The sequence below is a fragment of the Corvus cornix genome, chromosome 21, assembly GCF_000738735.6.
Source record: "Corvus cornix cornix isolate S_Up_H32 chromosome 21, ASM73873v5, whole genome shotgun sequence".
Classification (NCBI taxonomy): Eukaryota; Metazoa; Chordata; class Aves; order Passeriformes; family Corvidae; genus Corvus; species Corvus cornix.
The window spans coordinates 5,796,837-5,821,319 of NC_046350.1; the positions used below are offsets into that span (position 1 = coordinate 5,796,837).

At 45.4% G+C, this 24,483-nt stretch overlaps 1 protein-coding gene across 6 annotated transcripts in view; it reads right to left on the reverse strand.

Annotated features, from left to right (window-relative positions):
• The window catches only part of RERE (arginine-glutamic acid dipeptide repeats), a 176,029-nt gene that overhangs the window by 47,901 nt on the left and 103,645 nt on the right, over positions 1-24,483 (reverse strand). For all 6 annotated transcript variants that reach the window (XM_039563939.1, XM_039563938.1, XM_039563934.1 and 3 more), the window contains 4 exons: positions 21,241-21,289; positions 18,523-18,647; positions 17,646-17,745; positions 11,281-11,379 (listed from right to left, as the gene is read on the reverse strand). In XM_039563939.1, coding sequence (XP_039419873.1) covers positions 11,281-11,379; positions 17,646-17,745; positions 18,523-18,647; positions 21,241-21,289 — 373 coding nt within the window. The remainder of the gene's footprint in view (positions 1-11,280; positions 11,380-17,645; positions 17,746-18,522; positions 18,648-21,240; positions 21,290-24,483) is intronic.

Genomic DNA, 24,483 nt, shown 5'->3' on the forward strand with positions numbered 1-24,483 from the left:
AAACCAACGGCACCGCACAGAGGGGCGAGTGGCAGGAGGACCTTCCAAAGGGAGCAACAAGTGCTGGGCCTCCCTCGGGACTGTCCTCCAACAGCAGCCCGGACAGGCAGCTCCTCATTCCATTCATCAAAATCACTTCCACCAGCAAGAAATCCAGTTGGCCAACCCAGGCTCATATTGAAATGCCCAGGACAGAGCTTGTGCTGACAGACAGATCCACCTGTGCAGGTGGGACAGGCGGATCCAGGTCTGGCAGCATCCAGCTGCTCTCCCCGGGCAGCTGCCCTGCCCTCATCTTCACGAAGCTGTGGCAAGTGAAGCAGCTTTCACACAGCGAGTCCCAGGCTCACCCCTCGGGTGGGCACCAACCTTAAGCCCCCCCAAACTGGAGACTGCCCTCACTGACTTCAAAAAAGAGCTTTCAGTCTATCAAACGTTCTCTGTCTCCTGCAATCAACAGTTTTTCAGTGTTGAAAACAAAGCTAAAGTGATTTGAGTGTGTTTTTACATAAAGGATTTTTTAAAGGTGCCTTCTAAGAGTTAAACAGAACAAAGGTCTGGCACATTCGTGACCCAGAAAAGCAAAACAATGTGCTGCTGACAAGAGACAACAGAAAGCTTTTGATTATACTTCAGATTGCCTTTTCTGTACACAAAGAGATTAATTTCTGATTGTTATTTTAAACTGCTGTTAAAATGCTAATATACAAAAAGCCTTCTTGTACATCAAAACGAAAGAGCAACTAAAAAGCAAGAGCTGGATATGTTCCTTTTCAAGGACATGCTTCCTTTCCCCCATGGCATCTCAAAGTACCTCCCTTTAAAACAGGTAAGTAGAAGAAATTCAGCACTCAACCTGCAAACTTCAAGCTAAATAGAAGAAGCAAAAAGCTATTTGCTTTCATTTCTTAAACTTCTGTTCACCCAGACTTGGTACAAGTGCATTTTCTAAAGCGATAATTCACAGTTCCAATTGTTGTTGGGTTTTTTGAACATGATGGAACCAGTCACGGTACAGGATCCAAAAGCAGGGATAAAGATACATCCAAGCAGTGAGAAAGAGAGCACAGCACTGTCCTCCCAGACCCCCTCTCCTCCTGAGCAATGGTTCTCATCCATCAGCTGGGAATACTGACCTTTTTCTTTCCTCACATACTCTGAATCCCAGAAATACAGTCCCACTCAGGCTTTCTCCTTAAACATCAGAACATTGCCTTTTTCTCCATCTCTTCCAGCAGAAAATCCTCTTTCTGTTACACAGACCATACAAAGTGCAGCAAATGCACATCCACTGTTATGCAAGGCTGGAGTTGACTCTAACTGGGACATTTTTGGTCCTTTTGGTCCATTTGAAACACCAAGCACAAAAAAGCACCACTCAGACCACCGGAAATATCCTGTGTGATCCTTCAAGGCTCAAACACAGCGTTTCCAGGGGAAGTTCCTTACTGCAGAAATGCTGTTCCCTTGGGATTTCAACCATTATTGTCAATTACTCTGGAGGCAGTTTCTGCTCAAACACGGATTTTAATGCAAATGGCAGAAGGAAACAAATAAAAGCACTTCAAGAGCCCCCAGACTTTGGAGCAATGAACAAATCCAAGAATAATGAGACAAAATGCAAATTATCCCTCTAGAGAGGCAGGTATTTCTGTAGGTGCCTTCCCAGGTAAATCATTAACAGAGGGGCTGTGACTGCAGCGATGCCCAGGATGGAATTCAGGCACTCAGATACAAATTCCAGTTTTTGACCCTCGCCAAAATGACACCAGGCAACCTCTGGAAACTCCCTAAATTCCTCTCAGAGTAAGTCTGCCACTGGCTGCAGTGAAGAGACACCTGAGTGTGCAAAGAAGAAATACTGGTGATGGCAAAATCAAATTCCAGGCTGAGGGACACATCCTCAGTGAGGGAGAGAACGGGGCCAGTTGTGGAAAAGGGACCACAAATAAGAGAGGAAATGATTAAAGATTTGAAAATGAAGGACCAGAAATGCAGCTGCAACAAAGGTGAACACTGGAAAGGAAACCTTGAAGGTGGATATTGGGGAAGGGAGGCAAGGGAGAAGTGGTGTTGAGACTGGGATTACCTCCCCAGACACGTAGAACTGGACAATACCTCCCATAACAGATAAATAAAGTATACACCCTAATAAACCAGAGGTGCCCTCTTTGCCTTCCCCAATTTGTGGCAAATGGGATGTTTGATTTGAGCGCTGAAGTTATTCCAGAGCAGTGGAGGGGAATGTGCTGCCATGTCATTTATCAGCTCCTCTAAATGCATAAAGCCTGGCTGATCAATCTCCCCACGCAGCCTAAAAGCCATATAAATCTGAGGGATGCTGTGAGAGGGCTGGGGGGAGGAGGGAAGAACAAAAGGATAGGGAAACCCACGGTGGAGCAAGCACAGGGGTAGCAGGGGAGGTGTCAAGAGGCCGTAAAAGCTGAAGCACAACCACAAAGCCAAAAGCTCTGCGAGCCCTCACCACAGAACAGTCAAAACCACGAGGCACAAAGTACAAAACCAACGCTGGGCAGGAGCAGCGAGCAGCAGTTTTTAAGTGCAGCCTCCTGGGCAGAGATCGGCACTGTGACACAGCTCTGAACACGGGGAAAGGAGAGGGAAGCTCCCCACGGGCAGGGAGGGCTGGGCACGGCACCCACGGCACTCCGGGCTCCCAGGAGCTGCTCGGGGCTCAGCGGGGCCAACCGGGGCCGTCTGTGAAGGGCTCAGAGTGGAGCTCCTCAGTGGCCAAGGAACAGACCCCAGCTTTCTCCCACAGCCACATCTGAGTCTCCTTGCAGCTCATACAAAACCCCTCACGCTGGCTCTGCGAGCAGCACGGGGCCAGGCTCGGCCAGGAAGCCTTTCCAGCTCCAGCGGAATTCACAGAATCCTGGAATGTCCCGAGCTGGAAGGGACCCTCAGGAGCATTGATCCAACTCTGATCCCTGCCCAGAACACCCCAGCAATCCCACCCCGTGCCTCCTGGAGCTCTGGCAGCCTCGGGCCTTGCCCATTCCCTGGGGAGCCTGGGCAGTGCCCACCACCCTCTGGGGAAGAACCTTTTCCCACTGTAAGGTGTGGAGCTTCCCTCCGGATCAAGTCCTTATTGCTGTCAAATTCCTTTCATGGCACTATAATCATTAGCTCTACTAGCACTGCTGTCCTTGTAACTCATTCGGGATCCGGGATGGATGCAGAAAATGATGAATATTTAGTCCCTATTCATCTACTACAGAAGCAGCCTATTATCAAACAAGTGACACCTTTACAAACTTAAATTAAATAATGGCTCCCATGGAGGATTCCGAGCCCCTAACAGGATGGCAAGTGATTTAAGTAACATAAAGCTGAGCAACTGGTGATGGATCACGGTTTTCCATGCGCTCTGTTACAGCCTGTAATAGAACAAATGATCATTTTTCAGCCTAATTGAATGTGGCCGCCCTGCTCGTACACAGAAGAGACAAAGCTTGATAATTTGCTTCATTAAAATGCATTTTTATGTCATCGGAAAGATTTTAAAAAAAAATTGGTTCTGTTGATAGGGAAGATTAGAAAAATAGAATTTGTCATGCAAACAGCACTTGCAAATGAGGTGTATTTTGGCATTCATACTGCTTATGTTGTGCAAGAAAGATAAGCCCTGAGCACTAAAGCACACAGAGCATCCACATTGTGACAGTAATCAACATTTCTTCAATAGGAATTATGTCACTACACTCATTTGAAGAGCATTTTGTCATTTGCTGCTGCAATGGCCACTGGGCCAGACTAAATAGTTCTCAGCTAAGCTGTTGGGCAGAACACAGAGAATGCAGTGACATTCAGAAAGTTTGGGGGTTTGGGGCTGTCAGCCTCTGTGTTCAAACAAAAAATCAAAGTCAAGACTCAGACAGAGACCCAAACTACCAGGGAAAAAAAAAAAATTGAAAAATCAAATATCATCTTGTCAAGTTGCAGACAACGCTGTCATCTGTCTGCACTTGCTTTGTTTTAGGGGTTGGAGTTTTTGTGTTTGTAAAGCAATCTTGTTAGGAACAGCAACTTGCCATTCAGACAGCAAACAACTCCTCCAAAATAAAACAGACATTTGCCACGTCAAGTAATCCATTCCGAGGCTCAGTGAGTTTAATAACGTGTAATTCCAACATAAGCATTTGAAAAAGAAACACTTCTACCTGTATCAACTTGGACTAAGCCAAAATCACTTGGAAGGCAGCTGCAGATTTCTATCATACACGTAACACAGAAAAATATCAAAGCACTTAATTATTTGTTACTATATTCCAATTGCACTTTTAGGTGTTGAGGAGGTGAGGATCCTGTACATATATTAAATTTCTTAACACCTGCAAGACAGATAAACTCAAGCAAACTACTGAAATGACAGCACTGAAGTAGCCTTAAATCAACCCAAGAGCTTTGGATGGTGCCATTAATAAAAGCCAACAAACCAGTCACCCCTCATTAACTATTAGAAAAAGCGAACTTTAAATCACACTATTTATAGCACTTCCAAAACACCACCAACAAAAAATACCTGAAAACGGGTAGGTATCCAGCATTTCTTCTATTTAAATTATAAAACCATTTTCAAAAGCATGAAGAAACTCATACAATCCTAGAAGTTGGGGTAATGCACACCAACGAGCATCAGGCAGAAATCCCTCTCAGGTAATTTACTGTATTTGATTCAGAATGGGCAGCAAACTGTGAAATGTATCTTATGGACACCAGCAGCCTTTTAAAAGCCAACCACAGCATTAATGAGTGTAGATTATCTTAACAAATTCAATTTAGAATTTGGAAATTAAGTTATGTACAAAGAAATGGGGAGTAAATAAATCAGTTTTACAATTAAACCAAGATGTAACCTCCCACCCCCAAAATTCAGACACAGGGCAAAGAGGTTTCACCACAACCACCAGAGGTGAATTACAATCCCTCCCTCTGTTCTCTTGCTATGACAAAAGCATTAAGCTCAGAAAATCCTGACTTTTGATGATCCCTGTACTCCCAGCTGCTCTTTAGAATGTCATGACTCAGTTTCCTTTTGGAGAAGAACAGGATATAGCAGGAGGTTATATTTAACCCAGATTCCGGATCCCTGAGCAGATAAAATCTGGATAAAAGGTCAGGGCGTTGTGGGCAGGAGCTGTGCCAGTGACAGGACATCACCCAGAGGGTCCAGGCAGGAACCTGGGGTTGTTCTGTCCCCAGCACAGGGCCCCGGCTCTGTTCCAGCTGCACAGCTCCTGCTCTGTCCACGGCGCTGGCAGAGACCCACGGACACTGAACTGACTCCTGCTGCTAAGGAACATCGAGGGACAGCTCCTTTGGCCCTCTCCATTTATAAAACCACCACTCTGCCCTCTGGGAGGACAAATGCAATCCCTGACATCCCCCAGCGCCCGTTCCCATGTTTGAATGAACACACAGAGATGATGGAGAGCGCCAGGAAGTGCAAGTGAGCTCCATTTTTAAGATGCCCTTGGAAATGAGATGAAAAACACGGTTCCGACAATCAACCACTGGCGTATTTATTAATCTTCCAAGCAGCAGATCCCTTCCCCTTGGCAACAGGGAGCTGAGGGGATGTGCTGCTGGATTGCAGACCTGGCTCTGGAAAACACACCAGCACCTACGGAGGGATGGTTTGGTGTGTGCTGGAGCTGCAGCTGGAGTTTCGCTTCCGTCCCACACAGAAACAGCTCTGGAGCCGTGGCTCCCGGCCAGGGCAGAGCTGGTGTGTTATTTTTTGGGATCAGCAACACGGTAAGTGCTTAATAGTTAAAATATTCTACATGGAAGGCAGAGAGACAGCGAATCAAGAGGCATATGGCAATTCAACAAACCCCAAAATGATATTGTAAAGGCAACAGCAACTGCTCTGGCAGCTGGGCAGAGATCGGCATCAGGGAAAGCAGTGAAATCACCCATTCTGAAGCCAAGGTCACTGACGGGATTTATAGATTTATCCCTGAAGAGCCTTTGCTGAACATGAAATGCTGAAATAATTTTTTTTTAATCTCTCCCCCCGCCCCTTTGGGCTCCCTCATTTGCTGGAGGCTTTTAAAATTCATTCCTTTTCACAGCTGGTTAAACAATGGAATCTTTTGGCAAACTAAAAGGACAGAATTGATTGCCCTACACAAACTTTTCTGCACGTATAATTGATTTTTAATTCACTGCCTTATTTCCAAAAGGACTTGACAATAAACTCGGTGCTGCATGTGCAGTATTGATCCCTTTCAACGAGGGCTTGGATCAAAGACTGATGCAAGTTAATCACAAACAAAAGATTGTTATCTTTCATCTAGGAACCTGTGTTTAAACTAAATTCCCCTTTTTGAGCTGTAATACACCCTGTCTTTTCTAGCTGTACTGCACCTTAGCATTTTGTAAACCTGCCAGCTGCTCAGTAACTATAATTTTATGCAACCTTTAAATAACAACTTTTTCCCCCAAGCAGAATAATTTCATCCTTCATTGGTCACTTTTGACTGTGAGGGCTGATGGTTCTTTTCCACTCTGAGTTCTTAGAATAAGACACAAACAAGACCTTCCCACACGTGCTTAAACGAAAATCTTATTTATTCTTAAAACACAGGTCCTACAAGGCCACGGCAATTTGAGTTTGGAGTTTTTTTATCTCTAGTGCTCAGCTAAGTTTCAACTGTTACTGATTAACGGACTTGCAAATGTGGCTGGATTGCTAAATTCCAGAAAAAGTTCATTTAGTGGGACTGTCACTCCACTGGGAAGCTGCAATGTTTATTTTTTGTGGGTAAAACAATAAAACTAAGCAGTAACTGGTGTCTTAACCTTCCAAGCCCACTCCTGCAAAGCTGCTCAGCTTTTCCAGTATCCCTTGATGATTTTTTTCCACTCGACTATTCCAGAGGCTCTGTTTCAATCTGGCTCTGAATTTGATTTTCTATAGCTGCCACATAATCAGTAAATAAAATTCATGGTATTTTTGCCCCAGTAAGCAGCAGCTCTGTCTCCCAGCATATCTGAAGAGCCTTGGCTTCACAGGAGGGAGCCATGAGAGCAATGTTTTCATGAGCACACACTCCAAAAAGGGCGGATGGGAGACATTTGAGGATGATTCCAGGCAAAGAAGCCAAGCAAATAAGTCTGTGGGTTTTGCATAAGTAATTCCTTGACCTGCCACGCTGGATTACAAACACTTACAAACATATTAGGAAAGTAGTTTGCTGTATCTTATCATTTCTGGCAGAAGAATCTCCACTTGTATTTTATGATAAATGAGTTTAAGCTGAAGCCAGGTGTGGATATTTTAAAATTTATGAACTTGTAAATTGATGTACATGGCCAATTAAGATTTAGCACCAGCAAGGATTAACTACCCCTGCACATAAATTGAGGAGGTTGTTTGAATGGAGGTTGTTTACCTCAACTACTTGACATCAAGAGCAATGTAAAATATTTAAAAGGCAGAATATTTCAAGATAAAAGGCAGTTATCAGGGATGTCACGGGGTGGCATTGACAGTTCTGCACAGAGATGCACACGGTGAAAAAACCTTCCTAAGGAACACTTGGCAACTTCCTTTAGAGAATTTAACACGGATGGAACAAAGTGTAGAGGAAAAGGGAGGAATTGCCCAATAAAGAATGTTTAAGTACTGCTTCACCCAGATCTTCTTTAACTTTGGAAGACACAGCCCCGAGCTCCAAAGGTGCTTCAATTAAGCCTCACCAGTGCTGTTCATAATCAACATCTGAATGCTAATCAGGAGCACAGTTCCATGCAGGAGAGCATCCCTGTGCAATAAACTGCAGCAGAGCAGCACCAAACTCTGCCTGTAGCAAGCATGCATAAGTAAACAGAATTAATAACTACCCAAGTGTGGATGGGTGACTTAATCTGTTTCGATTAGATGCAGCTCAGCCCCGGGCCTTTGTGGTATTTAAAATGTGTTCATCATGTTTAATTAAAAACCTAATAAACTGCAGGTTCCTTTAGTTCTGATGCGCATTTCTCTCTCCTGTAAGCCCTATTGATTTCGCTAGAACTTTGGATAAAGAGAGAGAAAAAAGCACATTCTGAATGAAGAGATAAAAAGGTGAGGCAGAATCAGAGCTGTTGGGTGAGGAACAGTCAGAATCAGCTGCTCTCCTTCCACATTTCCAGTATGTGAAGCACCCCAGACAGAAAACCTTTCCATTAGGTTACCAGAACTAACGATGCCCACTGTACCCTGTATAAATTACAGCTCTTTGATAGGTTATTGATCTGAAATGGGAGCTCGTTTTTGGAGCTGGAGCAAGCGCAGGGTCAGAATTGTACTGAACATCACTGAAGTATAAAAGCAATTTTGCAGAGAAGATTTTGTCCCAAGATGTGGAAATTTTATAAGGACAATTTGTCTTGGGAGATGTTCCCACAGAAACCACAGCAGGGAATGTGGATGTTCAGGTTAACCTCAGCTGAAGAAGTTCATGTTCCTGGTTCCAGATGTGGGATCTGTGGGAAGGACCCAACTCTACCATGAGGGCAAGCCCCAGAGGAAACAGAGGCACTGTCAAATTCAGCTCACGGTTCCAAACTCCACTCCCACGGCAGTTCTGAAGCATTTCCAGGTGGAGAAGAACCGAGCAGCACCATTCCATCCCTGGGGGGGTCTCTGCCTGCCTGCATCCGAAATGCCACACCTGGCAAAGGGACATTTTTTGAGGTGACCACGAGGTGCAGAGCGCTCTCACTGCTCTGACATCCTGTGCTGGGTTTGAGTGGAGATTTAAACCTGTAAGAGGCACCAGTTGTATCAAAACAAGACAACTTTGCTCCTGGCTTCTCCCCAAATAATCCCTCTCCTCCACCCTGCTTTCCATGGAAGCTGCAGCCCCTCAGCACCAGGTGATGCTGCTGGAGGTTGGTGTGTGCTCAGAACGGGCCTCAATCAGGCATTAAATGTGACAATTGCTCCAACTTGCCCACAGAAGTGAATTCATGAGCATTACAAGAGAAGCCAAGCCCTGCCCATCAAATCTCTGCTGGAAATTGATGTTGTCAGGTGGGGAAGGAGCCTTTACAAACAGGAAACAGCTGCTCAGAGCTGCCCGTGCACACACCAGCGCAGGAGGTTCTTCAGCCACTCTCACAGGCAGTGTGCAAGACTGGCTCTCACTCTGTGCCTCTGAATTTACATACTGGGATAAAAAAAGGTTTAAAAATAGCCACAGGTTCAGAGACACGAGGGAGACAACAAACCTCTGTCTTCATATTTACACAGCCCTCATGTAATTCAATCAGTGGCCAATTTTACTCTCTATTTAATTCCATCCAAACATCTGTAACCACATCAGCAGCAGTAAAAATAACACAACTCCCATCCTTTGTTTTAATCAGGTCTGATGCTGCCAAGCAGCTCCTACCTCACAGTTCGGTCAGAGGCAGCAGAGCTGTTCTAATGAAAAACAAAGGCTTTGTCTTTGGGCAGCTGAGAGTCCACAAAAGAAGTTTAAAACATGGTACTACTACTCCTACTACTATTATTATTATTATTATTCAGGTTAACTGACCAAAGCTCTGTATCTGGTGTGGGATCTGCTTATTTATCCAATTGCAAAACTTAAGTAAACATTTGCTGGGCTGCAAGAAGAGATTAATTACAAGTCTAGCCCAAATAAGGCCAGAGATTGGACCTGGGTCTTCATTTCCCTCAGAACTGTCTCTCTGGGATTCTCAGCCCACCACATCACTGGAGGCTCCATCACTTGCCACCCTGAGATGAAGGGGACACACAGAGTTAAGGCTGTCACCACAATTTAATTGTTTTGGCCAGACTTAGGGTTTGACACGTCAGAATTTTCTGACAAATACTTCATTGCAGAATTCCTATGGCAGCTTTAGCACCCTGTGGATCACGCAGAGTTCTCCTGAATTTCACAGAGCCAGCAATAAGGAAACTTCCCTTTCAAGTTTCCAAAATGCAGCACAGCTGCTTTAGGCTGAAGCTGCCTGCAAGCTGCAGGGACCAACAGGCTCTGAGGCTGTGCAGGTGGAGCTTTGCTGTCTATAAATAAGAGCACAGTTTGATCTTTGGCTCTGCCCAGGCTGGAGGGCTGCCAAATGTTTCTGGAAACTTGGATGGAGCAGACCAAGAACAAATATGATAAAATGAGCTGGGGCTGACAATGATTTATAGAGTCAGTGATCATTACTCTGTGCTCACAGGCTGCACTTTTGCAGTAATGCTTCACTTTTCAATAAACTTTGGTTTTGCCATTGGTAAGGCTCGACTCTCTCTCATTTAACGTGGGTTGATCATCAAAACCCCCGAGTGCAGCAGCTCCAGCACTCACAGCTCAGGGCAGCTGATGGAAAAAAATGAAGAGAGGGTAAAAAAGCTACACAGGGAAAAAAAGAGGCATGCTGGCACAATTTACCCCTGGATGTATGCAGAGAGCACAGGCTGAAGCAATCTCAACCCAAACTTACCAAACACAGGGCAGAGCACTCCAAGGATTTGTTCCAGCAGTCAGTTCCCAACACAAACCTCCCTTTTGTGACAAGATAAGTGCAGAACTTATCAGGAGAGCGTGTCCCAGGCTCTGTGCTCCCGCCCTGGCATCGCTGCCAGGCCAGCACAGGATCCTCCCTCCTCCCTCCCTCCCTCCCTGGCTCCAGGCAGCCACAAAGGTTCTTTGTTGGGCCTGGGACCAGCCCCGAAGAGGGGCTCTAGGCAGGCCCAGCCCTCCTCGAGCTCCTGCAGGGAAGGTTTAAATGAGGAGAGAGCAGAGCACACATCAGTCACTGCAAGAACTCCCTGAAAGCCTTGCAGAGAACCTCCAGCTCAAAAAATCTCTCCAGCCATTGCCTGAATAATTAAAACCACTAAGAGACAGTGAAAGTTTCCTCCATTAATCAGTTCTATTTTCTAACACCAATGCCAGCTTTATTAGTAGCTTAACAAGATCACATTTTTATTTTTGTTTACTTCTTTAAACACTTCACCAATTAACCAGCTGAAAAATTGACCCACTCAAGGAAAAAAAAAAAAAAGATCAATGAAACTTTTCTCCTGTCACTTTTCCATGAGCAATTCTGTCTTGCACTGGAACAGATTTTTTCATTTACATACCCATGTATTTTCATTTATACACCCATGTATGTGCATTTTTATTTACACACCCGCCCTCTTCTTGCTCATAAAGATAACCTCTTTAGGAAAAAAACAAACCATAAAAAAGCAAGAGAAGCAACGTGAACTCTAAAGGCTGGAGGAGATAAATCATTTCCTACCACTTCATCTTCAGTCCAACACTTCTCAATCAGCTTTGGCACAGGTTTCTTCACCAAGCGCTGCAGGGCTTTTCCAGCATCGTAGTTACTTTCATGTAGCTGAAAAATAAAGAAGACAAATAGATCATTCAAAGGAATTAGCAGTGATCTGATATTGGAGGGAAAAAAACCACTACAAGGAGCCACATGAGATGTTCTCTGCCTAATTATTTTTACTGTTGATGTATGAAGTGAAATTTAACCAACCTGAAGGGTAACTGAGGTTTTATCAGTAGAAGAAGCAGCATTAAACCAAGCAGGCATTCCCCTTCCTTCCTCAACCTGTCCCAGGTAATGCTGAAGCCAAAGTCACACTGCTCCCTTCTACTCACGGGGCTCAATGTGATGTCAGCCATGATAAAATAAAAATTAATACATTATGGGTTATACTTCACACAAATTGGCTGAAATCTCCTGTCGTCAGCAGGAACAGATCTGAACTGCTGAAGGTGCTCTTCCCCCTCCACCAAGTTACTGGGGCATTCATTAGTTTTGAATACTTAGGGGAATTTTAAAGGAAAAAAAAAAGTACTTCTAAAAAGAAAAGGTCACTCCTGGGCACAGAGCTCTGCTGTTACTTGCAGTGTGTTTTTAGAACAAACACAAATGTTCCTTAACTGGCAGCCTGAACTCTTTTTTTTCCTCAACAACAAACTAAAACAACAATACAAACAGGGTATTTGTTTCTGCAGTGAGACGTTTCTGCAGTGAGACGAGTGCTTGAAGAACAGAGAGTGGAAAAGAAAGAAAACTAAGAGTGGTTTTCTGTTAATTTCCAGCTTTTATTTGGCACCTCTGGGGAGGTTACAGGCACTGGGTGCAGTCATTAATTCCCTGCAACAACGCAGGGTAACCAAAACCAACAATGCTCCAAATTCCAAAAATCCATTTCCCTGGTCCCCCTTCCAGCCCTGGCTCTGGGAGGTGCCAGCACAGCAGAGCCACCAGCAGCCCTGCCTGTCCCTGCCTGGCACGGGAGCATCCCCTGGGCACAGCTCCTGCTTCCAGCCCTGGAATTCCCTGGGGACACCAGGGGATGGGTGTAAACCTGGCCTGAAGGGGAACAGGGACCTCAGCCCCCCTCACCTGAGCCCTGCTCAGAGCCCAGCCTGCAGTGCCAGCCCTCACTGCTCTGCTCAAACACCAAAACTGCCTGAAACAAAACCTACAACAAAAAAATTAGTTCTAAGGCTCCTGTGGTATGCAGTGCCTACTTACAGGCATGAAAATAAGATGTTGCCTTTTCTGCTGGGTACACATTAATTCTCCTCCTTGTTTGCACTCCAGCACTGGGAACAAATCCATCTCAAAGAAAAAAGCACTGTTTGTTTTGCCAGCTCACCTTGCAAATGGTTCTTTTCTGTGCGTGCCACTACCTATAAGATTTTTCACTTAGGAAATGTGACAGTGCTGAGGAGAATGGTGCTTCTGTTTCCCTCCCCCTCTGCTCCCTCCCAAAACATGAGGAATGCCAAAGCCTCATTGTAACTTGGAGGGCATCTTTATTTTGCCTCAAGGACAACACGTGTTTTTCCCTGGCAGCTCCACTGCCCAAGCAGCTCAATCTGAAAAAAAAAAAAAAAAAAAAAAAAAAAAAACCACAAAAAAAAAAACCAGACAAGCCCCAGAAAGAACAGCCTGGTCTGAAAGGCAACTACTCCAGAAAAATAAAAGTTTACAGGCCAGCAAGGGTGTCTCACATCAGCAACAGAAAATATGAGCATTAACTTTTGACCAAGCAATTACATTAATACCAATCCCAAACCCCATCAGCACAGACGTGACAGAAGAGCCATGGAACAGAGAAGAGCCATGTGAAAACATGCTACAGGCTTAGAGTCTCCTGAAAAACGTTACTTTTAGCAGGTGGGAGGGGAAAAATATGTTTCATAAATGCCAGGAGTAGGATAATGCAGCAGAAAGGAAAAATATTTTCTCTGAGTGCTGGAGTTAAATTTACATGTTCCAGTCTGGCTCATTCTCTGCTTTTCACTTTCAGTTATTTAATATATCTGAGCGCTTTATTGGCAAGATTCAAATATATAAATAACAGCTAATGATGACTGCCTCTGGTTTCATTAACTTCTGCTTTAACTTCTCCAGGTATTTCTACAACACTGGATCATTGTCCAGTCAGCCAGAGAATCTCCATTTTTAGCATTAACTCTGCCATCCAAATTTGGCACCACCGTGACATTTTATCTATGAACAACTGCAACAAAGGGAACCACCACAAATGCACCTTAAAACAGAAAATACAGCAACTTCTGCATCACTGGACAGGATTAAAGAAAAAGTCTGAATGTGCACATGTCCAAAAGCCTCCTTTATATTGCTATTAAAGAAAGCCAGGTCCCAGGGAAGGGATTTTACGATCAAGTCTGCCCATTCCCACAAGGTTCCCAGTTCCTACTCCAGCCCCTGAGCAGAGATGCCATTTCTGTCTGGGTGATGCTGCAAATAAATTCTCTTTTGGCATGGCTCAGCTGTCAGGCACCTCCAGTCTGTAATGAACCCATGAATTACATCTTGCAGCTCTGACATCTCTGGGCTTGCTCATCAAAATATTGTTCTTCAATTGTAATTTATAACTTAATTTAAATGTCCCTTTCCTGTGACCTTTTTAGAGCAGAGTGGCATTGCATCTGGCAGCTCCTGCTCCAGCAAGGCTTCCGTTGGCAATTACAGCCATTATGACCTCCCTTGAAAAGCCCAGCTCAGTGAGGTTGCATCCAGGACTCAGGATAAAATAATTGCAATCCATTAAGAACAGTGAGATCCCAGAGCCTTTTTCTCCAAGGCAAAATTGCTGCCATCTCATGAGAGTTTTACTGAACCGCTTCAAAATCACCGAATCCCAGCCTGGTTTGGGTTGGACCTTAAAGCAGAAGGGATCATTCAGCCAAACCCACTTTTATGGGGCTGCAGCATGTCCAGCACCGGTAGGACATCACTGGAATTCCAGAGTTCTCCAGGTTCCAGAGCTGGCTCTTCCATGGGACGATGACTTGTCCTGGACAAATCACATCCCAAGATGAGGGAGAAGGACAAAGACAAGGAAAATGAGAAGCAGGATGGGGGATTGCTGCCATGTGGCCTGAGCAGCTCCATCTTTGGGTGTAATAACTCCAACCCAACACCCAATTTAATACAAAATGTAATTCAGGCCACTTCTTTCAGTAGCAGAGCTGACAAATTTCAGTGGGCTGTGGATATTCTTTATAGCTACGGACATCCTTGCCCTGCTATGAAAATGGAAAATGCTCCTTTTAATTTTTATCAACCATTTCTAAAACCCAGCAAGACAAGAGCCCCAAGTGCCCTTTAGGGTATTACTTGGGTATCAGACAAAATCAAATAAAAAAACCTCCAACTTCCATCTCTTCCCCCCCAGTTCTAATCTATTTTAAGCACCTGTATAGCGATGCTGCTGATGAAGATTAAGAAGCCTGATATTTGTGATGCAGCCACTTTGCACTGGCACTGCCAGGGAGCTGCCAAAAAGCCCAAAATGCAGCTGCAGAACAGCTGTGGGGCAATGCAGGCATGGCCAGTGCTCCACACAGAGCCAGGGCCAGAACTTGCCAATTACCTGCAAAACTTAAAACAGCACTTTAAAAAAAACCTTTCAAAAAACAGGAGTATTTTGCATATTCCCCAAAAATTTTAGAAGCAATCACGGCAGTTGGTTTTGGCCCTTTTTTATCTGCCTGTTTCAACAGTTTCTGTAAAAAAGACTTCCTGACTCATCTTACAAATAAAGTGCTGAAGTTTCTCCCCTGAGAGCGAGGATGAGGATGAGTGGAAATCCCAAGTGGCAGAATTGTCTCCTGCACAGAGGTGGCTCCAGCCCCTGACAGGCCCGGGCAGGGAGCCTGGCCTGCAGTGCTGCCCTACCTCGTGTGAACCAGCACAGCAGCTGCTCATTAACACTCATCCAGAAGCAAAACTAGTAATAAGAAGAAATGCTAACATATATTTAAATAATTTTTTTATGCTTTCAACCTTGTCTGTAGTTAATGAACAAGAAAATCTGGTCTAAGGGCAAGTTAAAACAGGGAGTAATTTGTCTGGGTGACATCTTAGTTAGAACTGAATTTCCTTGCACTGAGATTACACTGTCATGTTTGTCACTCATAATGACACGTTCCCATGCAGCAGAGTTATGAGAAGGCACAACAACACTATTAGTAAAGAGAGATTTACACAATATTAGCATATCATTGTTTGGTCTCTCCTCCATGTAGTACTACACCAGCTTAAGTGGTGCTATTTTTTCACCTTATGAGGATAAATAGAGTGGCTGGCTCTGATTTCCCCAGCAAAACCATGACCAAAACCTCAGAGATTCGTGTTCCACACTGAGTTTGCACCCTGCCAGCCTCAGTGTCTGTTCCAGGGTTTGCTGTTTCGCAGAACACCAGGCAAGGCTGACCACTGGGAATGAATGATTCCTCTGCAACTCCGTCAAATCTGAGCACAAAGGAGGAAATTAACTCCTGCTTGACCTGGGATCTCTGGGAACAGCACTGCAGAACCTCTGACCAGCAGGCACAGGTCAAAAGGATAAAAGAGGTCATGAGTTTCTGGCTTTGCATTGGTATGGACAGAGAAAGGATCTTAAACCACATCTGATGCTAAATCAGAGTCTTGAGGGCAAAGAGGAGGGAAGGGAAGGAACTACTCCAAGATTTCCCCCAGCTCTCCCTCCTCAGCACTGCCAGCAGCAGCTACAAGGTTCGTGTTGAATATTCACCTTGTTCCATCCTTCCCTGGATTGTCAGATCTGGCATCACCTTCCCCCCACAGAGCAGGATGAGCTTTCTGGGATAATTCTTTCACCATTATTGTGGTGAAAGACTTGCAGGAGCTGCTATGCCCTCCTCCAGCCCTCCCAGTCTGACACCAGCACCCATCAGGAGGGCAGCAAACTCCAAATGAAAACTTTATTTCCTTCCTAAGGGTTACAGTGACAAATGTGGCAGCAAACCTCAACAGCCAAACAAAGGAACAGGAGCTGGAATTCACCTGGAATGTTGAGTGAATAATCCTTTCATTGAGCTGAGATATAAATAAATACATGTATGTGATGTCTGTATGTTGCATTGTGCCTCCATGATCTTCATTTCTATCTGGCATAATTAACAATAAATCGTTCTGGGGGCTTACAGCACCTGTTATTACATAAATAAAACTGCAGCAAAGGAGCTTGTCAAGACTGATTTATGTGAAGTGCTCCTCCAAAGTTTATTGGATTTCCATAATAAGAAATCATACCACACCATTTTCTTTTACATTAATCTTCTGGGTTGCATATGATAATTTCTAAACAAAGACACAACTTAGTGCAGGTTAAGAGGCTCACAAATCATTTATCAGATAAATCTGATCTGTTTTAAATAGGTGGTGAACTGAAAGATAAAAAAGGTACCATTTTGTCAGGACAACAAGTGACCTATCTGAACTGTTTAAAGTTAAACAAGCAGGTTTCCAGAAATAAGTCAAAGTTTCTTAAAATATCCCTGACAGAACTATTATTTATAAGGAAACTCTTTTCTAGAAAAATTCAAAGTGGACAAGGAAAGCATTTTCTAAAATAGACATGCACTAGAAACACAAAGAGAAAAGAATCAGAAGAACAAACCCAAGTATTTTGGGACTAATCTAATTTCAGAAGCAAGAACTCTACAAGTGCAACTGCAGATTCCTCAGGCTGCCAAGCGATTAAAGGGAGTAATTAAAGTAGATAGAGAAGCAGTGAAGTTAAATGAATTTTCTGCATTAGGCTTTTATTATAGATAAGGGGAGAGAAATTCCAATTCCAAAACCTCTTTAGTTATTATTGACCTTAACAGAAATTTGAGTCTCTGAGAAGGATGTCAGGGAACAAATCAGCCAACTGCAGAGTGGTGCAGCACCAGCGTCAGGTGGCCTCCATCCCAAGGGAAAGGAACACAAGGAACATTTTCCCTGTGAAGAATGCAGGCATTTTAACTCCAGTTAGAACTCCAGACTAGCTGGGCTGAATGGAAGGCCCAAGAGCCAGGCCAGGGGCAGCTGAGCAAATCACAATTCCAGCTGGTGGCCCTGAACTGAGCAGCTTCCCAAAAACACTCACTGGGGTCACCTTCAAGGCACCACCCACGAGGTCATCACTGAACTTCTGCAGGTCAGGGTTAGGAAATTCAGTTGGGATTTGAAAGGAAGGTACTACCAAAAAATGTGACCCCAAAATCTGGCTTACATGCTAAACATCTGAGGCACTCCCTGCTTTAGGTGGCCCAGGGATGGCAGGAAGGCTGCTCTTGCCCACGGGGATCACTTACTGTGTTGAGGGCGTTGAGGGTGGTGTCGTCCCGGGAGGCAGCCACACATCCATCCTCGGTGGATCCCCCGTCACACATCCCTGCAAAGGCTGCCATGCTCCTGCAGGGGAGGGGAAAGGGGTCAATTCCTCAGCTGCTGCTGGATGCACACATCGTGCAACACACAAATACTGCATTTACACCTTAAATCATGAATTTTAGGGCCTTGCAACACTATGGAACAAGGACAGCAAAGCAGCACAAAACTGCAGAGCTGAGTCCCCTCAGCACATGGAACAAATCCAGCATTAAAATCCAATCTAATTTGCTTTCATCAGTTAAAAGTCTGCACTGCCATAGGAGCAGAGCCTGATCAGGATTACAGAAGATGAAACCTGCAGACAGGAGAAGAGAGTCTCAGCAGAGACAGCAAACTCTGTGCTGTCGTCTTGGTTTTATTATGTCAGAAAACTGACTGAAATTGCAGATTCCCCAGCCTCTGAATTCTTGCAAGCTACAAGTAATTTACTGAGACTCTGAATTACTGTGAAGCCCACCAACTTCAGTTTGCTGAACCCACCAGGCAAATCAGGGAGGAACTGAAATGCAACCTGGAGCTCCCAATGGGATTCCCTGAAGGGATCCTCTGCTGAACCAGCTGCTCCACCTGGAGCAGTTCCTCCTTTGTCACCCATCCCACAGCACTCCATGCCAGCACACTCTGCTGGCTTTCCATTTTAACTCCAGAGCCACAGCTGATGGGAAGATGCTGTGCTGGCCCAAATCTGAGCGTTCTTTTCTCAAACTGAACATCTCAGCTGATGCCACTGGCACCCACAACCCTGCACATTCCCACCCCAGCAGGCCACAGGCACAGCAGGATGGTGGCTGAACTCACCTGGCTGCCCTGAGGTACATCAGCAAGTCACAGTCGTTGACTCCTGGCATCCACACGAGTTCCTCGTGCTGTGTCACCGTGTCCCCGTCCGGGGAAGGGAACGGCTGCAGGTCAGGGAGCTTGGCCTGGAAAACGAGTTCATACGGACATGGCAGTTGTTCTTAATGTCAGGAGGATACACAGGTTCATAAATTCTCTGGAATAGTATGATCTGGTAGATGGAAGATGTTCAGGCAACAGGTGGTGAAGGGATTTGTTCCAAGTTTCAGAACTCTGAGGACACTGAGGCATCAAGCCCCAACCCATTCCCTTTATCCAGCACTCCTTCTTCAGAAGGACAGCGATTTTCCTGACAATTATTCAGGGCTAACACCACCTCAGCCCAATGCCTGTGAAGCCTTTCTGTACACAGAAACAGCAGAGCTTGAAAGGAAAGCATTTCATACTGCACAGCCCGCATGGTTTGGAAGTCCAGAGCTGATGGACAATTCCCCCTCAGACACAGCATTTGTCACAAGGGTGCTGATCTAACTGCTGCCTGCCAGGCTGAAACCCTCACAGGACACTCTCATATGAAGGAAGGCAAGAAGGTAGTTACCATACGTGTCCTATTTTAAATCAGCAAGAAACCCTACACATTTGACACCAAGTTTAAAATTAAATGCTCAGTAAATCATTAGAACTGTAAAGAGAAACAAAGACATTTCCTGAAAGGGGAGATAGCTCAGCGAAATGAACCCTGCCTCTAAATAAGTATTACACTCTATCCAGAGACCCAATTAGCATCTTTAGTCATCTACTGCTCTGAGATGAGATAGCTGAGAGCCTCTTCAGAAACAGCTTTTAAGCCCTATAATTACCTCCTATACTTACAACGCTAAACGTATTTGAGAGGCAACATTTATACATAACCAGTAATTACAAGTCACAGGTTCAGATGTCTTTCATGTTCTGCTCTTTAATCTGTACTTTATTTTACTTCTTGCCTGGGAAAATGGATATGTCATTAAACTTCTCTTCTGGAAAGGGATAAGCCAGCACTGGGATTTCTGTGAGAGCAAGGCACTCCAGCAACCAGGGGGCTGCACAAGGCCATGTTCAGTCTCCTGTACCTTTGGAAAATGCTTAATTACTGCAACTACTCCCAGGAGCAGCTTCCTCTTCATCGCAGAATCACTGAGGCTGAAGAAGATCTCCAAGATGATCAAGTCCAAGCTGTGACTCATCCCCACCCTGTCCCCAGCCCAGAGCACTGAGTGCCACGTCCAGGGGTGGGGACTCCAAACCTCCCTGGTTGTTATTTGTAGCCAGAAGTTGTCCCAGGAGAACGTTCAGCAGAGACCCAGTGTTCTCCCCCTGCAAGGTGAATTCTGAGAATTCTGCAGTCCTGCAGAGGGTCTGTGCCCACTCGTGTCCCTCGTGCTGTGGTGCCACAGGCAGAAGCGCGGCGGATCTGCGCACTGAGGAAAACCCCAGCCAGCAGCCTCTGCCACCTGTACCGTGCACAGCTGACCTGAGTAGTCAGAAACCACTGCTGGGACCTCTGCATTCTGCTGCTTTCACCTTGTGCTCACTGAGGGGGGTGAGGAGTGCCCACATCTGTCCCCTGACCAGCACAGCCCCGCAGGCAGAGACCCCTCCCACACCTTCCCCAGGGTGGGTCAGACAGAGCAGGGAGCAGCAAACACCAGCCTCAGTCTGACTCCTGCACAGCTACAACCAAGCCCTCCTGTGCCCAAACACAACACCTCACACTAATGAACAGGCTGGGAAAATCCTCTCGGTGATGACATTTGTCAGAAACAAGGATGAGTGAGAGAACAATGGAAATCTAAAGCATGAAGCAAGCAAGAATTAACAGTATTCTAAATCAATGGACCTTCTTCCTCCTTTTTCTCCCCATCCATAAATGCATGTGGTAATTATACCTTAGAGCAGGGTGACTAATGCCTGCCAAAATATTAGATGACAATTTGAGATGAAAGTTGTTTTGAAGGTATCATTTACAGCACTCTTGTTATGACTACTGAAAAGAACACTACAGGTTTAATTGCCAAGGACTTTTTTCCTCTGAAGGCAAAACATCCTTAAGAATGTGACATCGGGTTCCATAAATATTTACTTTCACTAGTTCTTAAACAAGATTTTGAAGAGGGTCTGAATGAATATTCATCACTTGGATGCAAAAATCCAGCACTTGGACACTACAAAGCCAATTCCTCAGGAAAAGGAGAGGCCTCAGTTCCCAGTGACAGATCTGGCCCTATGAACCAGAGCAAGCTGTATGTTAATACCCTGTAAGAACAGATTATTTCCAATGCTTATGAAGGATTTCTCTCAAATTAGAATTAACATACCAGGAACATCTAGAGTCTTAACCTTATTCTGCTTCCCAGTGTATTCAGCAGCTTTCTCAATTTCTATTTTAACAATCCAAATGACTTAAAGCACTTTTTTAACTTCCAGCAGTTACTCATATTCCTCCAATCTTATTCAAGAATTAACCCAATAGCACTTCTGCTACTAAAAATCATTGACATATCAACATCTGACACAGAAAAATCTCAGTAAGTGAGAACTCTCTAAAGGGAGTTATCTAAAGATGATTCTAAAAAACCCCACTGTATCTGAACACATGCAACTTCAAGCAACTGTCATCTGAACAGACCAAGAGGCAAAAGCATCTCTGGATATTGGAATGCAAACAAAACTCCTTACCTGGTGGCTGGGTCCAACTCTGATTTCACCTTGGGTACTGTTTAGCCTCCTAAGATACAAAGAAAAAACAGCAATGAGAAAGAACTGCAATTAATGAAATTCAGGGTCATATTCTTTTTTGTCACTGCATTTCCAATGCAAATAGCACAGAAGCAAAAAAAACACACTATTAAGAAAACAAGAGGGGATACTCAGGTGTGTCGAGTAACCTGGTCTGTGGAAGGTATCCCTTGGCAAGGGCTGGGACAGTGCTACTCTCCTAGGAAACAAATCCACTCCAAATATGAGCCAAAAGCCTCCAGAAAACAATGAGAACACATCAAAATGTTTTCCCCCAATGCATATTTTTGCAAGACAACCTGACACTGTTTTCTTGTTTTCAGGTTATGCAAGGAAATGACTGAACTAGGAAATCAATTTTCTATTTACAAAGTCATACATTAAATACCAGGTTACATTTTTTCAGCTACAAGGTGTCAGAATTCTTCCCTGTGAGGAGCAAAGGGAAAGCTGACAACAGAAAATGCTGATGCTCTTCCTTTCCTCCCAGAATTCATTTTAAGGCCATGCACATCCCTGCTCATCAGTGTAAGTGAAGCTCACAACATTCCTGTGCAGCGTCTGCAGCTGCACCCAGCCCTGCACCAGCGGAGGCTGCACCAGCAGGGTCTGCACCCACACTGAACACTGGGCTGGTTTCAGCTCAGATGGGAAGAACCAAATATCCCCCAATTTCTTCAGCTGCACCACACTGAATATGATAAATAAGCCATTTAAGGAGCACCCTGTAATTGCAAAGTTAAAAGCAAAGTTTGGGATGGGACTTCTGCTCCCAACGCTTTCTGTGGGAACTCAGTGGGGCTCTCCAACCATTCCTCATTAAGCATGGGCAGAAATATTTCTGTGCCTTTCCATCACCCCATCACCATTTCCTGAGCATATTCACACCTCAAGGTGCTCCCTGCCCAGAAGGTGAGGGCTGAGATGAGCTGCCGTGCAGGAAGCTCTGGCAGGCTGCTCAACATCCCACTGGGATTTTAAAAGGGCACAAAGCCCCTGGCTCCTCAAGGGCACACGATCTGCTCCATAATTTTACTGTTTCCACATCCCCAGGAATGGGTTTCAAATGGAAAGAAAAATTCTTGCTATGGAAAATAAAATGCACTGCAGATTTGAAGCTAAATCATATTGGTGAGAGCAATTACAATAAGAATGGAATGGCATCCTGTGTTTATTCGATGGGAAAGGGAAAAAAGGAGCCAACACTGTATATGAAATGTGACACAAAAGAAACTGCTGTAACAAAGCAGTATCCATAGCAACAACAACTTAATATTTCAGTCCTCCTCAGCTGCAGTGGATTAAATATAATGACAAGATGTTCCCTTTGAAAAGTAACCTGTTGCCATGGCAACGTTGTGTTCTGCAAAGTAAACAGGGGCTGGTCAGAAAGGAGCTGGGAGCCAGCGCCGGAATATCAAAAAGGCAGGAGGCTTCTGTGGCAGAGCAGGGCAAAGCAGCACGCTCTGATCCACAGAGCCTTGTTCCACACAGCTCCAGGAGAGGAGAGAGGATGTTCAGCTCAATGCAGCTTTGTCCTCTCCGCTCTGAAGCAACAAGGGAGGTTGGAGGTTCAAGGCCAAAGGCAGCACCACTGAGACAAAACAGTTCAGAGGTGAGGACGAGCAGGGGCTGAGGCAGCACAGGCTGGTGCAGAGCTCTCATTTCCCAGCTCTAGGAAGAAGGAGAGAGGAAGGAAGGCTGGCACAGCAGCTCCTCCATGACTTCCAGTACAGAAACGAGCTTCGCCCTCTGTTTGTCACCTGCCCTCATGTTCACACCACTCACCAGGTTACACCAAGGCTGGCACAGCTGGCAGCTTTGTCCACAGACACAGTGCAGGAAGGACTGGAACGTGGCAACCAGAGCTGCCCCACAGCACAGCAGAACGGCTCTGGGGATAACCTGGGCTCAGGACTCGCTGGTACACAATGCCCAGAGCCAGGCAGGATCCAAGGCTGGGAATTCGCAGCAGAACTCTCCTGAGGCTGGAGGCAACGGCAAAAGGCATTTGGGGATTTCTGCACAGCCCTGCCCTGTCCTTGCTGTGAATCCCAGCCAGTTCTTGCCCAGCACGTCCAGGGAAGGTCTTTGCTGGGAGGCTGGCAGGCTTCTGATGGGACCACACGGGCTGGATGCCCCAGTGGCCCTTCGGGGTCAGGGATCACCTGACAAGGTGGGATCTCAGAAATGATGCAAGTGCTCCTTTCATGTTTCCCTTTTTACTGCCGGAGTTCAGCAAGAGACTTGCTCTGCAGTGGTGGCACATTTTTCACTCGGGCTGGCACGGGGCTGAGGGAGGTGGCACTGCTGCAGCACCATGGAACCAGCTCTGCTCTTGTGCAGCTCCTTGCACCCAGCAGCAGCCAGGGTTTATTTGTCCTGCTGTGGTCACCGTGCCCTCAATGTTCTCCCCACATGCTGCGCTCCCACTGGCTCTCAGACAGCTTCTGCCAGCCAGCAACAGCTCAAACCCCACGGAAATAACTCAGTGCTACCATTAAGTTTAAAAAACCAGCCCACAACAAAACCCCAAAAACAAAACCAGAACCCAAACATCACACACAGGACAACATTCTGTGCTACCCACGTAACCACCCTGGGCATCATCATCCCTGATTCTGCAGATTGAGGTGATCCCTAATTAAATGAGAGAGATGCTCCAACAGAAGAAGGTTTTCAAACCAACCAGTTCACTCAGCCACAAACCTCCTCTCAAACTGTGTTTCTGATTCTCTTCAGAGCTCTCCAGAAAGGGTTTTCAAAGCCAACTTGCTAAAACCCATGGCCTGGTGTGGCATGGGCACATCAGTGACACAAACTTCACGTGCAGAGGAAGTTTCAACCATCACACTGAAGTGCCCTCAGCCTGACCAGCTCCCAGCAGCCTGGAATGCAGCTGGAGCAGGGTCAGGGCTGTGGAACTGGCACCAGAGATGGCACCAGGACAGGGGTCCCTGGGCTTTCGGCCATGCCTGTGTGAGGACAGGCCATTGGCTAAGGAAGTGCCCAAAAACAGCTGGAGAAGGTCATTATTTCTATACAACCAAAGATTAAAAGAGGAAAGACATCTTAAAGCCAGGATATGGAGGGGTTTGGGTTGTAGGTTTGTTTTTAATAAGCAATAACAAGCTGTAGCACTGAACAAGGAATCTTACAAGATTTGGGGTTATTTATGAAGCC